The sequence below is a fragment of the Emydura macquarii genome, unplaced genomic scaffold, assembly GCF_026122565.2.
Source record: "Emydura macquarii macquarii isolate MOO-44397 ecotype Brisbane River unplaced genomic scaffold, CSIRO-AGI_Emac_v2 contig_2834, whole genome shotgun sequence".
Lineage (NCBI taxonomy): Eukaryota > Metazoa > Chordata > Testudines > Chelidae > Emydura > Emydura macquarii.
The window spans coordinates 4,185,340-4,202,587 of NW_027132971.1; the positions used below are offsets into that span (position 1 = coordinate 4,185,340).

The 17,248-nt window shown below is 46.6% G+C and overlaps 1 protein-coding gene across 2 annotated transcripts in view; it reads right to left on the reverse strand.

Annotated features, from left to right (window-relative positions):
• Nucleotides 1-17,248, reverse strand: part of TBC1D9 (TBC1 domain family member 9) — an 88,616-nt gene that overhangs the window by 18,206 nt on the left and 53,162 nt on the right. For both annotated transcript variants that reach the window (XM_067567961.1, XM_067567959.1), the window contains 3 exons: nt 5,565-5,682; nt 4,213-4,498; nt 2,453-2,582 (listed from right to left, as the gene is read on the reverse strand). In XM_067567961.1, the coding sequence (XP_067424062.1) occupies nt 2,453-2,582; nt 4,213-4,498; nt 5,565-5,682 (534 nt within the window). The remainder of the gene's footprint in view (nt 1-2,452; nt 2,583-4,212; nt 4,499-5,564; nt 5,683-17,248) is intronic.

The following is a 17,248-nucleotide window of genomic DNA, read 5'->3' on the forward strand; positions in this document are numbered from 1 at the left end:
GCATGAAGCACAATTCCTGAAGCTGACTTGTTGGGGCATAGTGCCCGAAGAGGTGTATGTGGGGGGATTCTCACAAATGAAACTGTACAAGAACTACTATATACAACGCTAACAACTATATGCAGATGAGAGAGAAAACGGATAAAGGTTCTCTTAACAAAGCTAAAAGCACCAAGGAACAGGATTTCCGATTGGCCATGTGGTGGTAAGAGGGAACTGGAGTGGCATCGACCTGCACGGCCTCTTATAGCCTTGGACGCAGACACACAGAAGATGCACGACATACATGTGGGTTAACTGACAGTACTACTGAACAGTTCCAGCTCCGGTGCACGACATGCATTCGCACCCATGTCTGGAATCCATATAGGGACAATCACTCGAAGAAGAACTGTGTGTTTATTACAGGATCAGATAAAAGGAGACGCTAGATTTATTATTAAAATGCAAAATGTTCTCGATAATAGCAAAGAAAATTACTGGCAAAACAAAATATATTTGCTGGTATGTTACGTGGAAAGTCCCTCTGTAAAAAACCAAACCAAAACCAAACCTAAAAAACCCCACACCCTCAGGTACAATGTTCTGTTACTGCCTCATACACCATGCTAGGGCATTGGTTCAATACCAACTCTAGGAAGAGTCCTACCCAATGACTTGCCAGCACAATTTCCTGCAACAACTGAGTTTTCACCAGAGGTTTCTCATCCAAGTGTCCAACCCGCCTTATCTTATGAGATTGGATAGGATCACGGCACATTGTAGTAAGTGGCTCTATATACAAGTGGTCAAATACTGTGCTTCATTTAACAGTACTCCCTCACTGAGTTCTCAGATTCATAATTCCTACCCCCCAAGGCAAGTGTCATGGGATTGTTTGTCAGATAGAGCTTGCCTTCCTTCTGGAATAAGAAGCATATTATATGAAAAACAGGCATCTTTCACTGTACATCTTGCTATTTTTAATACAGCTTTTAATAAAGGGTAAGTGACAAGGGTTACATTGTTATCTATGTGCCTCTAACAAGCTAAAATACTAGAAATACAGTACATAAATGTTAGCTCAATGGCAGCTGGAGATTTCCTGATATTTACAACAAATTTGTCTCTTTTTTACTAAGCCCAACACAATGGGTCACCAATTCCAATTGGGTACAACACACTAAGGGCAGGCATGTAAGTGTCACTGAATAACAGACTGCCCTCATCTCTTGAAAATTCTGTCCAGGAAAAAACCATCACCAAAACACACATACTGCTTGCTGATTTTACAGCCTAAAATTCAAAGAGTACAAGTAAAAAAGATGCATATTTATCTCTGGTAGAATTCCACTAACCCCTATGCCTTTACACTATGGATAAATTTGGCCTTGTTTTTGTAAGTTTCTATTAATCTAGAAAGAGCTACAAACTTTTGTGCTACACATGGCCACAAAAGACAGATTGTGACTCTGCATGAGGCCAGTTTATTCATCTAAATACAGTCAAGGTCACAGAAGCCTTATTAAATGGTATGGGATTCAGAACAAGGCAAAATGGGATGGCGGCTTTACATAAATGTCTATCCCTCCACTACCAGTGTGTGTTGTTACATCACTAGAGATGAGGAAAAAAAACCCCACATTCTCAGATTTAATTCACCCTCAATGTGGAATTCACTATTGCTAAAGCCTGAGCATGTTTCTGGTTGCCTTTCACTAATTCTTTTTTCTGTAACAAGAAGGACATAGGGAAGGTATCTGAAATACTTGTCAGGGTTTTAGATGGCTAGGATCATCCTACATTTTGATTTAAAATATTAATTTGTTTTACATGACAGAGGAAGAAAAGAACTAATGAATTTCCCATGAAGGAGAGTATGCTCTCTTGCTGTTGGTCTCGTGTTAGAAATCAGCATTTAAAAATTAAGTGTCAGGGATATTTTCTTAATATTTTATTGTGTAAAATTTACCTTACGAACTAGACAAAAATCCTTAGTCTTTTGATATACAAAGTTTTAGTTATTCATTTTTTCTTGGGCTTTACTATGCACTTTATAAACATTAGCTAATTAATTTGTTATTGGGTTTTTTGCCAGAAGATTTCCAACTCTGAGTTATTTATGCCTTATGTAAAAATTAGAACTGGTTGGAAAAACTTTGAAAGATTTTTCTGTTGGAAAATTCTGTTTCAACATTTTTGGACCAAAAACATTTTGATTTTTTGTTTCAAATTTTTTTTTATTTTGAATTGTATTACATGTTTATATATATGAAATAAAATAAGTATATATCAAAATGAGATTTCAATTGATCCAAAACAAAAAAATTTCAGAATTCTCCTTTGGAGAACTTTGAAATTTTCAGGTTTTGCTCTCATTCAAAATAAAGCCAAATTTCAAAAAATCTCAAAATCCTTCATGAAACAGAATTGATTGTTCTCAAGCCAGCTCTAGTCAAAATCCTAAATGTACCTCATAGGAAGTTCTGATGAGTCTGAAGATATCCACCTCAGGATAAGGCTCTACATCATCGCTGAGTAGTGAGTGAAGGTGAGGGATCGGTGGCAAAGTACTGTCTTTATTAGTTACACTGTCCAAATACCTGATTGGGAGAGAAGAGAAAACTTAAATGAGAAAACTTGGGACACATTTTTTCTGAGGATCAAGAGCATCAGGGTGACATATGAACTGATTTTACATAAATAAGATCAAGCCAGTCTATACTAGAGTATTCTATGATTTGGACAAAGATGCCTATTTTGCCAATTTGTAACACTCAATTTCTCCCCAGAACTGAATTAGTTGTTTACCTAAAAACCACATTTATCAAGAAATGTATAAAATCCATTTGATTACAGTAATATGTCCACAATTTGCAAGTGATTCCCTAGATTCTTAAAATATTTTTGAGTGGTCTTACATAAAGACGTGTGGGGCACTATCCATCTCATTTCTGCCAGAATAGGGGATGATGTTCTTTATTTTCCAATACCCCCTGCCTCTCCCAGCCCCAAAAGCTGGCTGTAAAGGGTCTCAAATGTTTATCCTTCCTGCCAATGTAGCTGCCGTAAGTCATCCGTCTTTCACTTTGAGGCCACAGAAAACTTGCTTTCATAACTCAGCAGAGGTTGGAGCTTACTTCAGAAACGAGAGATCAGATGACCAAGGCCTCTTTTTATACCAAGTAAATTTAAAAAAAGCAACACACACCATACCACCACTTATGCCGGTCTATAAATTACCCCTAGCCTCACTTAAAAAAAATTAAACAAACTGAGTCAGCAGAACCTTGAAATCTAAACACTGACACATTGGATTTCCTGGTATTTTATACCATTCAAGGTTACAAAAAGCAGTCTTAGGTCAGAATGAATGACTCACCCAGATCTACTAATCTACCTAGTGTTTTTATCCCTTCATGAGCCTTTCTAGATCTACTGCATTCTCCAGCAAGTCTATTTCCAACAACAGTTACCTCAAGTTCAGGTATTTTCCTAATTGCACTTAAAAGTTAACAGTCAAAGTGAAGTAAGAAATTCCAGATATCTAACCAAGACCTGCTGATATTCTAGGAACTAGAAAGAAAAAAATAAGTTTTGTTGCACCAATCTAATAGTAACAGTTGTGCATAATGGAGGATAACACAGCACTCCTGATTGCTTTGCCTTTGTAGGCTTTTCAGATGGCTTTAATCTTCTGAAACTTTGTCCACCTAGCGATATGTCTACACTACAGTGACACAGGTACAATTCAGCAGCTGTTCTGCTGCAGTGCTGTAGTATAGATGCTTCTTACATCAGTGGAAGGGGTTTCTCCATCAGTATAGTTAATCCACATCTCCAAGAGGTGGTAGCTAGGTTGACAGAAGAATTCTTCTGTTGATCTAGCTGAGTCTATAGTGGGGGGTTAGGTCAATCTAAACAGTCACACAAGGTGCACAATTCTTCACAGCCTGAGTGATGTAGCTAGATCAATCTAATTTTTAGGTGAATACCAGGCCTAGATAAGTAGATATGGTCACTTTGAATACATGAAAAGCCTTTTCTAACTAACTAAGGCACATGTGCTCCTATAACAGACAAAAAGGGTTACAAGCATCTAAAAGATTTATCATGAGGATGATGATGTAAGTTACATGTTTCATGTATTACATGAATTCAGAAAAAAAATTGGATTCAGAAAATAAAATAAAATAAAGTGGAAGCAGAACTTTGGTTTTATTCAATAAATACCTTCCTAGGACTGTCATTGCTTCTCCATCATCTTTACAGTTCAGCAGCTTGTCCACATTAGCATCCAGCACAGCAAGAGCTAACTGGAATATCACCTTTATTCCTTCATAGAAGAAACAATCCACAACAACCACAGCACTTTCAAATGGCATTACACTAAGGAAAAGCGTGAGGAACCAGGACAGTGAGATGGTGGAGATAACCCCCAAGTCCTGCATGCAGTCATAAAGCTGTGGAACGTAGTCCCGGGCCAGCTCTTCAAAAACACCTTGATCCACCAGGGCTCCTGTTGGAAATAAGTAACATTGGACACATGTGAATTTAGGATCAAATGAATACACATTTACATCCATCTGGGAAAAATATTATAAGAACATTCTCCAAGATGCTTATATACATTTCCTCACCACCAGGGAAAGGATCGATTCTTCTCTGTTATTAAATTGTGATATGCATAAAAAATGCTATTATTCAGAAGACAGATGTGTAATAAACACAGAAAAGAGCAAACGGATTTTTTTTGTTCTGAGACCTGTCCTTTGGCACCTGTAGGTCCCAGTACCCACCACTAATAGATGAATTCTACTTCTCAGCATCACAGGAGTGGCGGTGGAGAGGCAATATGGGGGGAGGAGGAAGGAGAAGAGGTGTTTTGTTTTTTTTTAAACCTTTTTTTTTATTTTCAAGGCAAATGTAGTGCTTGTAAACGTTGCCTGTGGTAGCACGGAAAGCTGAAGAGCTTCCACAGAACATGCACACCACACAGACAACAGCAACACAAGCATCTCTACACCACTCGTGTCTTAACCCTTTTCTGGAAGAATCACTTCCCAGGTTGCGTGGCTAGCTCAGTGATTGGTGCCTTTGTCAGCAAGGATAAGTAACAGGGATTGAATTGAAAGCATCAACTCATTTCACGCAGGCCAACAGCCAGCCATCAGACAGTAAAGGCTTTCAGTTATTACTGTCCTTTCAAACCAACAACTTAGAGGTGAGTGGTAACCTTCTCTTGTAAACTACCCAAACCCACACTCCCACCAACATTCATTTGGTAATTATATTATATCCTTTGTTCTTTACACTTAAATTTCTAGCCTGCTATCTCCTTCTAATCCCTTTAATTTAAATTAAATCCACCGTAAAATTCTGTTTTATCTCAAGCAGGTGAAGAACTAACACCGACCAGAATATCTACTTCCAAACTTCTGAGCTAGCCATTTTTCTCCTTATCTGTTTGTAACTCTTCACATACCATCAGTGTTGACCATTGATTATTTCAACATAAATATCCACGCGCCCATTCTGTTAATTTTTTAAAGGACTTTTTAGAAAAAAAAATCTCCTTAACATACCAACCACTCTTGTATTGTAGTAGTCTGGCAGCATGCGTTCACACAAAGCCACCAGCAGCCAGAAAGCTTCCTCCTCTTTTGCATACAAAAGAAGTACTGAAGTGACAATATTCATGGCCTACATGAATGAAAAAAAATCACTAGATGTCATTTCAAACTTCTCTGGCCATATCTACTGCTATAAAGGATTGAACAAATAAGAATTTATCCTAGGTCAGGAATTAGCCATGGATCTAATCTGAAGCAATTTCACTTTAAAATTATTATATATTCTGCTATGTTCAGCAGTCCACATTTTTCTGTAAGTACAGCAGACAGTGTTTTCCTAATGATCCTAATGAGAAGTTTCTTCAAAACGTTTGAAAAATCAAGACTTTGGATGTTATTGCTTCTCTGCCCAATCAATCAGTTTACTTGTTCATTCTTCAAGGGCTCAACCGTGCCTTTCAGTTGCACTGAGGGAGGTGCATTTTCTCCATGGGAGCTGCTGCAGGAATTGTGCCTGATTCAGCCACAATGCCAACTGGAGGTCTGGGGAGTACAGATTCCACACCATGCTTTGCAAAGGTGCAGTCTGCACACCCCGGCCTTCTGCCAGTGTAAAAAAACCCAAAAAACCAGTGGAAGTCATGCCCTCCATTTGGTGAGGCAAATGCTTATAGTGGTGCCAAATTTCAGCAGTCTTGAGCACAGTGGAGCAGAAAGACTAAATGTGCCCAGTCTCTTTGTATGGAATGGGGATGCCGGGGCGGGGGGGATGGTTCCTTGCGACCTATTTCCTCCACTTTACATAACCTCACATGGCTGGCACAATGTTGCCCTATGTTTGTTTGCTCTAAGTCCTTTTAAGTGTTTGCCTAATTCCTTTGTCAAGGCCAGCAGGCCTGAAAAAGTGGCCTATCTTGATAATATTTCCATGTCAGAGCTCGAATCTTAAACCCTAACACAATGGAAGAGATGACAGATTCAGACCCTGTCAATTCATATATATTGATCCCTTCCCAACTCCCACCAGTATTTCATTATGATGCTGTCACACACTATCTATTCGCTTCTCTTTAGTTTTGTTTACTATTTATATAACGCTTTAGTGTTTGGATACTTGCTATAACTATTACTAGGTCTGCAAAAGACTAAAAAGTATTTTAATACCATGACCCAGGGCTCCTTATAATTTCACTGCTGACTGAGTGTGTTTCTGTTGCTACTGTTCCTGTGTTCATTGTCCTGCTGTCCTTTTTTATTTAAAAAACAGATACTTCAAGTAATGCTGAGTGATTTATTCATTATGAATTAATTATGGTGATGGTTAGAATGATTTGCATCAGCCTCTGCCTTTTTCATTCAGGGATACTGAAGTGCTTTTCAGTCAGTGATTAATTAAGCCTCACAACACTCTTGTGAGATCAAGTAACACAAGTACTATTCCCATTTTGCAATCATGAAAGCGAAGGCACAGAGATATTAAATGTTACTGCTCAAAGTTACACAGAAGTGACAGATGGAGTTGGGAGCAGATTTTCTGCCTCCCAGTCCAGTCCGGTACTCTAACAATTGTGACCAGATGATGCTTCCAGACTTTAAAGAGAAACTGCTACTCAACCTTAGCTATAGCAGAGCTGGCACTCTGCTATAATATCTTGATGCATTGTTGTTTTCCCTGAACACTGTTTGCAATCATGGCAAACGGGAGGTTTTGATACAACTAATATATGAAGGAACATTTGAAATACGGGCAGCTTTTCCTTGAAATGGAAAGAAAAGTTTCTTACTTGATCATTTTCCTTTCTATTAGCAGCGTCTCTGAATTCATTACTCGTAGGCTAATGCCTCCTACCTGTGGAGTTTGGAGCTAGTCCAATGTCTGGACTGGAGCTGGAGGCTCCAAGACTGTTCAGCTTCGCCCTTCTGTTTAGGCATAAAAAAAGAGCTCCTCCATAGCTGGAGATAAACTCCAGCAACGAATTATTAATGTTAAGATAGCCTGATACAAAATATATTGATGTAACCTTAAGACAACGTATGTCTAAGTCCCTCTTTAACAGGACTCTAAACTGAAAATTCTCTCTATTTACAAAGACTACCAGGGTGGGTTGAATTCAGAGAGAAGCTACGAACAGAAAGAAAACCATCAGGTAAGAAATTTCTCATCCTGTTGCACACACAACATCTCTCCTCATTTTTTAACCGATGGAAGTAGTGAGCAAAAGTAGGGAAAGATTTTAATTATTATAGTAGCATAACAGGCAGGAATGGAAGTTCCTGCCATAGAAAGCAAGAGCTTTATAAACTAATAAGTTATGTGGAAACCAACCTCCATACCAAAGGATGCATTTGCAGAGGAATGGAAATTTACTTTGCAAATCTTCCTCAGGCTCATACAGTTCCCCCCTCAATGCCTTTAGGGATTTCTGTGAATAGTTTCCTAGATGCCTGGCATGCCAACTGATGCAGTATTTTTATGTCTTGCCTGTAACAACCCTGAGTCCCTAAGGCGTTGGCATTTTGGACAGAATGAGATGAACAAGATACAACTGGCATATGTAATCCTTACGCCTGAGATGCCTCTTCAGAGCTCTAGGAATGCCCATTTATGTCACAATCTTACAAGAGGTAGAAAAAAAATGATGGGAGAACGATCTCTCAGGAATTGTGGAAAGATGAACTTACCTTGACCAGAAAGATTTCTGGAGCTCTAAGAATATTTTTTCCTCATGACAAAGGCAATGTGCTTCTTGTATTGATATGAGAATTAATTCCAAAAAGTGCCACTCAGAGGTAATGGTGACTAGAAAGGCCAGCCACAGCTTGTCTAAACTTGTCATGATTAAACTTGGCAAATGGTATTCAAATGGAGGATCCAAGGTGGTTGGCTACAAGGCTGGTATCCACCTCTATGGTGTTTGGTTCCAGGACTCCAACCAAACCTCCAGGAGAAACTCTAGCATGGCTGAGATCACCAGACCTTACGGATTATCATCATATTTGTATTACCAAAGCCTCTAGAGGTCAGGGCCTATAGTGCTAGGCACTATAAAAAGCAGCAGCCCAAAGAGCTTGCTGTTTCCCCTCACACCCGAAATGTAAATTTGACTAGATCAGTGTTTCTCAATTGGTGTTTGGTTCCACGGGAACACTGTTAGGGTTCCGCGATCAGCTGTTGTCCGTGTGGTGGAGAGCAGCTGTTGTCCGCGCTGCCGAAAAAGGGAAGATGTCCCGGATTTTTCGGCAGAGGGTATCGAGTGCAAGTGTAATTTAATTGAGAAACGCTGACCTACTTGTTTGTATATAATTTGGTTATTTCAACATTTTTTTGGCCCCGTATGTAAAAATACTGTTAAGAGTTTGGGAGGTTCTGCAATTATTTATCGAGTTCAAAAGGGTTCCATGGCCAAATTTAATTGAGAAACACTGGACTAGATCAATGAATGAAAGGTTAATGGAGAACCCATGCTGAACTACACTTCTCTTCTGATACCCAGGCTGTTACTGTAGGTGTTCCCGATCTGAATGAAAGAGGTCTGATGTTTTCTGTAAGGTACAATGTGGAGTCCTTGGCTATCTAGAAACCCACTCAGTGGATGAAGCTGATGCATAGCACTAGCAACCCTAGTCTTTGGAAGTAGTTGGCTACTGCTGACCTCTCAGGAAATGATGGATGCAATGAAGTTTTGGATCTTTGCAAATCTTTACCATTATGGTAAAATTATAGCCAGACCCATGTCTGCTTTGATCTCTGGGAAAGCAATTCTCTGCACTGGGATCAAAAGCTCCTCTGGATTTTGAAGACCTAGTGGCAGCTCTTCATTTATTAATAGATCTGTTTCTCTGGATGGGGTACTGATAGGTATATTGCCTATGCATGGGTATAGATGCATAACATACAACCTGTACCTCACTGTGACTACAACCAGCCACTTAAGATTCTGGGTGCAGAGGCTGGATCGGAAGGAAGAAAGAGTCCTGCACAGGAATTCTGAGCTCTTGTACTCAAATACTTTTTGTCTTTGTCATGCTGAGGATTTTGTTGGCTTGAAGGAAAATGTATCTAGGTTTCTTCGAAAGCATCTTTTCTAGATTTTTCCCTCTGCCACGGTAACAATCCTTTCTTGGATACCCTTGGTGTTGATAGCAACCAAAGTTTGCTTCGCTGGCTTCAACAGTGAGGGTTGAGGCCTGTCCGCAATCTGAGATAGTAATTTCTCTAATGTTTCCTCCAGTAAGTCTTCATCTGCAAATTTGAATACACAACATATCCATTTAAGATAAACAATGGCTATCCCTTGGTGTAACATAGCTTTCTTGTAGCCACCAAGTTGGAATCCGCTGCTTGGCACAAAAATCACACCGAGCATTTGACCGAGACAGAACCTAAGACACTTTCCTCCAAGCAAGGATCATACCTCTAGACAGATAGCCACAAAACAGGCATTCATTACGAAATATATGAAAGATCTGTGATCTGAAAGGCTATACCTGAGGCTTTGAAATTGCTGTGCCGTGTGTCACCAGTACTATGGTCTATGCGGTCTTTTGGAAGCAAGTCCCCGTTTGAAAGTGTGACTGTGTCTTTGACTGGTGGACCTATTGCTGCAACAACCTTAGGCTCCCAAAATTTATGAAATGTCTTTGTTTTATATAAAACATTTTAGTTTAATATTTGGTTTAATTGGAAGTCCTCAGGAAACAATATGTCTAATCATGCTTGAAGAAGATATTTTATTAGGATTAATGAATTCCTTGCAAGCTACTGACAGACATCCTTGCAGGTTTTTGTTTTGGTTGGTTTGTGTGAGTGTGATGCATGTGTGATACTTCTTTGCCTGGCTGTTTACAGGGAAGAGGTAGTAGACTATTCATCTTGGCATGGGGACTACACAACAGAGGTGCACATACCTCGATTGTGGAAGTAGCTTGCTAGATGTCTCCAGGAGCCTGAAAGGCTGCCTGCCTGCTCCTCCCGGCTACCAAGCACCCGAGGGAGTGCTGTTGGTGCAACTCAGGCTCATTCTGAACATAGGAAGGGATTTCTTACTTAGCCCTCTGTAATCCATTTATGTTGCAGTTTCATGGGGAGGAATCCTCGTGTGCGCCTCTGTTCTGGGCACAGACTGAATGAAGTGCTTCTAAGGCTTTAATGGGGAACCAGCTTGTAGAGCAGAGGAGGGGTGAAGGGAGAGAGAGACCCCTTTTCCTGGCAGAGCAAAGCTTTATGGCTGATGATCAGAAGGCACAGTTCCCATTCTGCTGCTGTCTGAAATCCGAGCTCTTTCCCTTGCAGAGTGAAAGCCTAACAGCCCAGGACCAATTTCCAGTAGTCTGCAGCCTGCACAGAAGGAACAGGTTTCTCTGAATGCCTAGACATGCTGAAGGGCCAGGGAGAAGCAGAGAGAAGGATACAGAGCACTGAGAGAGAGATTCTGAGAGGAGACAAGCCCTAGTAAACAGTCCCTCAGGGGACAGGGACAAGGCCAAGGAGAAGGGGTCTTACCCCTGATTTTCACCTCACTCATTCATTAACAATATTAATCACTGCCTTGCAAAGGACACACTTGCTTTTGCCTTTGGGGGAGTGTCTGTGGTTTGCAAGACTTACCTCTGAGTATGCTGAGAATCCCTTGATTCACAGTGGGAGGAAGGGGCCCTGCTTTTTTCCCCAGGAAGCTGAGGGGTGGGTGGGGGAACTCTGGATCCTTTCTGGGTTTTTTTTCCCCTCTTCCAGCCCAGCTCTATTGTGTGACTCCCCCCTGAGCTGGCCAGATAGCTTCCACTTTGTCCCTAGATGCTCTCCCCAAAAGTTCAGAAGCTCATGTCCGCACTTTTCTGCATTGGTGTCATGGCTCCTCAGGGCAGGGTGGGAACCTGACATGCCACTCTGATTCAGAGCCTCATGCCCTAGCAGTGCAACGGTATGGGGGCAGGGGGCATAATTCACCCTCTGTAGGGTCAGGAAGCGCTGCCTCACAAAGGGAACACTGATTAGATTTAAGCCAGGTGTTTGCAGACAGCTCTGCCATGCCTGAGTGGGGGTAGAGGAGTCCAACAAGGAGGTGCTGCAACGGCAGATCCAGGTGGCTGGAAACCACCATGCTGCTATTTATCAAATTTTGGGAGAGAAGGAGGATTATAAAACAGCTGCCTGAAAACAAATAAAAAAACAGGGTTACTTACCAGTAACTGTTGTTCTTCGAGATGTGTTGCTCATATCCATTCCAATATAGGTGAGTGCGCGCCCCGTGCACTTCCCAGAACATTTTTCCCCTTAGCAAGCCCCGTAGGGCTGGCTCAGACACCCCCTGGAGTGCCGTGTTCATGCCGCGGTATATGAGGCGCAGCTGGCCCTGCAGGTCCTCAGTCTCTTCTTTCTGCTGACTCCGACAGTGGGGACGGAGGGTGAGTGTGGAATGGATATGAGCAATACATCTCGAAGAACAACAATTACTGATAAGTAACCCTGTTTTCTACTTCGTATGATTGCTCATATCCATTCCAATATAGGTGATTAAATAGCCATACCTTGGAGGTGGGTAGGAGTCATCAGTGAGCTGCTCTCATCAATACGGCCCTGCTGAAGCCCATGTCCTCTCTCTCGCCTGCTGCACGATGGCGTAATGGGATGTGAAGGCATCCAGGTCGCTGCCCGGCAGATGTCTTGCAGGGGCACCCTTTCCAGGAAGGCCGCTGCTGAGGCTTGGGCTCTGGTTGAGTGTGCAGAAACAGCTCCTGGAAGTGGCACCTTCGCCTGCTCATAGCAGGTCCTGATGCAGGCGGTGATCCAGGTGGAGATGCGTTGGGTGGAGGCAGGTGAGCCCTTCATCCGGTCCGTCACGGCCACGAATAGCTGCGTTGACTTCCGAAATGGCCGCGTCCGTTTGATGTAGTAGGCCAGGGCTTGTCTCACGTCCAGCGAATGCCATCTCCGCTCCTCCTCTGAATCGTGCGGTTTAGGAAAGAACACGGGGAGGAAGATATCCTGAAGATATAATGAAACTGGGACACCACCGTAGGCAGGAAGGCTGGGTGGGGTCTCAGTCGCACCTTGTCTTTATAAAAGACAGTGTAGGGGGGCTCAGAGGTCAAAGCTCTTATCTCGGAGACCCTACTAGCCGATGTAATGGCCACCAGGAAGGCTACCTTCCACGATAGGACGAGCAGCGGGCATGTAGTCATGGACTCGAAGGGGGGTCCCATCCGAGTGGCGAGGACCAGGTTCAAGTCCCAGGGAGGCACCAGGTCACGGACCTGCGGGTATAGCCTCTCCACCCCTTTAAGGATCCTGACTGACATGGGTGCGAGAATAATGACCTCCCTTCCATCGGCTGGTGGAAGGCCGAGATGGCCGCCAGGTGCACCTTCAGGGAGGCCAGTGCTAGACCCTGGAGCTTCAGATAGAGCAGGTACTCCAAAATCGCCTGTATGGACGAACAGCTAGGTGGGATACCCCGGGACTCTGCCCAACAGGTAAAGCACTTCCATTTGGCCCGGTACACCACCTGAGTGGAAGGTTTTCTGCTACCCAGCAGAACCTGTTGGACCTGCACCAAGCAGGCTCTCTCTCCGTCTGTCAGCCACAAAGTCTCCATGCTGTCAGGTGGAGGGAGTCTGGGTCTGGGTGCAGCAGGTGACCCTGGGTCCTGGAAGAGCAGGTCATAACGCCTCGCGAGTGGCGGGGCAATGGACAGGTCCAGCAACATGCTGAACCAGTGCTGTCTTGGCCAGGCTGGGGCGATTAGAATGATGTCCGCTTTGTCCCTCTTGATTTTCAAGAGGACCTTGGGCAGCAGTGGAACCGCGGGGGGGGGGGGGGGGGGGAAAAAGTGAGGAGGAGCGACGGGACGCATACATCAGGGTCCCCGTCCAGTCTATGAGGAACGCGTCGGAGATGGAGCCCGGCTCGCGACCCTGGAGCAAGCAGAACGTCGGGCACTTCCTGTTCCAGGATGACGCGAACAGGTCCAGTTGGGGAACACCCCACTTGTGGAAAATAAAAGTCACCACCTCCGGGTGCAGTGACCAGTCGTGGCGGGGTAGAAATGACCTGCTGAGGTGGTCTGCCTCTCGGGAGGTGAGAGGCAGATATGTGGAAGTTGTGCCTCACTGCAAAGTCCCAAGGTCGAATGGCCTCCTGTCAAAGGGCTGAGGAGCATGGTCCCCCCGCCTGTTCATGTAAAACATGGCTGCTGTGTTGTCCGTGAGGACCTGCACCATCCTGTCCCTCAGAAATCTAAGGAACACCTTGCAGGCCAGGCAGACTGCTCTGAGCTTCCTGACGTTGATGTGAAGATACCTCTCCTCTGCCAATCAGAGCCCCTAGGTGCTGAGGTCGCTGGTGATGTGGGCCCCCCAGCCCACATCCGAGGCATCTGTGATGAGGGTGACCGATGGGGCCAAGTCTCTGAAGGGGACTCCCCTCAGTACCTCCCCCGGGGTCCTCCACCAGTTCAGGGAGGTCAGGACCTGTGTGGGAACTGTGACCACCCTGTTCAAGGAGTGTCTGGCTGGTGCATACACCGAGGCTAACCACGCCTGATAAGGCCTGAGCTTGAGGCAAGGCAGCCTCACCACATACGTACAGGCGCCATGTGTCCCAACAGCTGCAGGCAGTGTCTGGCTATCATCGTGGGGGACCTGTGGAGATTGTTGATTATGGCAGCCATCGCCTCGAAGCGAGGCTGTGGGAAGAAGGCTCTGGCCTGGGTGGCATCCAGGGAGGCCCCGATAAAGTCTATGCGCTGCACCGGGGTGAAAGTGGACTTCTGCTTGTTGATGAGCAGCCCCAGTCTAGTGCATGTCGCGCAGGTGAGCGCCAGCCTGTTTCTCACATGGGCCCTGGACTTGCCCCGGATCAGCCAGTCATCCAAGAACGGAAAGATCTGAACCCCTCTGTGGCGCAGGTGGGCCGCCACCACCGCCATACACTTCGTGAACACCCTGGGGGCGGACAAGAGGCCAAAGGGTAGGCCGAGAACTGGTAGTGGCAGCCAGCTACAACAAACCGGAGGAAACGTCTGTGACCGGGGAGGATGGAAATGTGGAAATATGCATCCTTTAAGTCGAGGGCAGCATACCAGTCCCCTGGATCCAAAGCCGGAATGATGGAGGCTAGGGAAACCATACGAAACCTGAGGCGTCTGATGAATTTGTTCAGACGGCAGAGGTATAATATGGGCCTCAGGCCCCCCCTTTGGCCTTGGGGATAAGGAAGTACCTTGAGTAGAACCCCTTACCCCTTTCCCGTGGAGGAATCGCTTCCACAGCCCTGAGGAGGAGGAGGAGGAGTTCACCTCCTGTAGCAGGAGTTGCTTGTGAGAGCGGTCCCTGAAGAGGGACAGGGTGGGAGGAGAGTCCGGGGGCAGGCCTTGAGCTGAAGGGCGTAGCCCTTGAGGACTACACAAAGGACCCAATGGTCTGAAGTGATCTTTTGCCACTCGGTGTAGTAAGGCCTGAGTCTGTGGAAAAATGGTAGGGCCAGATCCAGGGGAACAGTAAAGATGTCACTGTCGGGCGCACCATCAAAATTGTCATTTAGTGTTCTGCCCTTTAGCTAGGCCTTGCTGGGGGCCCACCGATGACCCCGATCGGTCGCGTCTGTTAGATCCCCTATACCTATCCCGGCCCCTCCTGGGTTGGGCGGGTCTGGGTGGCGGCCTAGGGGGCGGCTGGGGCTGGCGTTGGGCTTGAGGCCGAGACTGCCGCCTCGAGGCCTGTGGGGTGTATAGCCCTAGGGATTTGAGAGTGGCCCTCGAGTCCTTCAGGGCATGTAGTTTGTAGTTCAGTTTTGTCCGAAAAAAGACCAGCCCCATCAAAGGGCAGGTCTTGGATGGATTGTTGGACTTCTTGAGACAACCCTGAGGACTGCAGCCACGAACACCGCCGCATTACAATGGCCAAAGCCATGGCCCTGCTAGCGGTGTCTGCTGCATCACTAGCCATTTGTAGGGCAGCCCCTGCAACCGCAGCGCCTTCGTCTAGGACCGTCGTGAAGTCCACTGCTTGGTCCTGCGGCAATCCCTCCGCGAACCTCCGCAAGGAGGACCAGGAGGTTCAAACTGTATTGGCCGAGGAGCACCTGGTGATTGGCGATCCTCAGCTGCAGGGCCCCCGTAGAACAGACCTTTTGGCCAAAGAGGTCTAGTTTTTTTATTTTCTTTATTCTTGGGGGTATTGCCCTGGGCGCCCTGCCTGTTCCGTTGATTGGCGGCATCAACTACGAGAGTCCCAGAAGCAGGGTGGGTATAGAAAAATTCGAACCCCTCCAAGGGAACATAGTATTGTCTCTCGGTGCCCTTGGACGTGGGGGCAACCGAGGCAGGGGTTTGCCAGAGGGCCTTGGCCAGCTTCAAGACCGTCTCATGGACTGGCAGGGCGACTCTGGACGGCCCTGCTGACCCTGCCACACCAAAGAAGGGGTGTCCTCCTCCTCAGAGAGCTCTTTGAGCTCTAAATTTAGATTGCTGGCCACCCTCTTGAATAGTTCCTGGTGTGCCTTAAAGTCTGGCAGGGGTGTCTGATGGTCCCTGGCGGCCGCATCGTCAGGGGAAGAAGAGGAGGATTGTGGGAGGGGCCCTGTGGAGGGACCTTCCTCAGGGTCCGATTCCTCCTCCGAGGAATGGCCCTTATGTTTGGGCCACTGAGGAGTGGACCGAGACCGTGCCCTAACCCATTTGTGTCCCCCATGGTCCCCAGTATGGCCACTGCCAGGGCCCCTGTGGCCACGCCGGTGCCAGCATCAGTGCCGACTGAGATGCTTCTTGGCGATGAGCACAGGACCCCGAGCGGCTGGACCGGTGCCTGCGCTGTTTATGGCCCCTGCCTGCCCTTGTCGATGACCTGCCCTGAGAAGATGTCGACGAGGAAGAGGATCATCGGTGCCGACGCCTGCGGTGCCAGCGGGGGGGGCGAGCGGCTGGAGGAGCTGGAATACGACCTCTGCCTCGGGCCCGAGGTCTTGTGACGGCGTTTCCCCCTTGGGGACTGGGAGCGGCGCTGGCCGTGACGTCTCGGTACCAGCTCCGACTCCGAAGACCATGATCGACGGCGCGGTGCCGGTGTTGCCGTTGGTGCCGAGTCCTTCGGCACCGGGATCCTCACCGGACCATGGTCTGGGGATTGGGACCAGTACTGTGCCTCTTCTGGTGCCGGGATCCATGGCAGGCTGCGTGCTGGGGATCGGGACCGGTGCCGAGCATGTCGGGTCTCCTCAGGCGCCGGGATCCGCGCTGGGCTACGTGCTGGGGATCGAGAGTGGTGCCGCTCTGGACTCGGTGCTGGTGTGCGAGATCTAGAACTGCGACCCCCATGCAAGGCGGAACTGTACTGGCGTCGCCTCGCGCACGAACCTCTCAACCGCCCTCAGTGCTGCGGTGTCGAGGCCCTCAACAACTCAGAGTCGGAGCTAGGAGGGGAGCTCACACTCACTTCCCTCCGCAACTGTCTGGGGGGAGACAGACTCCTGTCTCGACCACCCACCAGGTCCACCCGGCGCGGGTTTACCCCGAGACACCGGTCCCTGCGCCCTCGGCCGAGCGGGGAACAGAGACGTGGGCATGCCCATGAGGGCGCGTGTCGCAGCGAACACCTCCGGCGTCGACGGCCCTTGCAGGGGCGCTCCCCCACCCCCAGGAGTCAGGGGAGGCTCCCTGCGGGGAGATGCCGGTGCCGGAGTAATCTCCAAGGCACGTGGC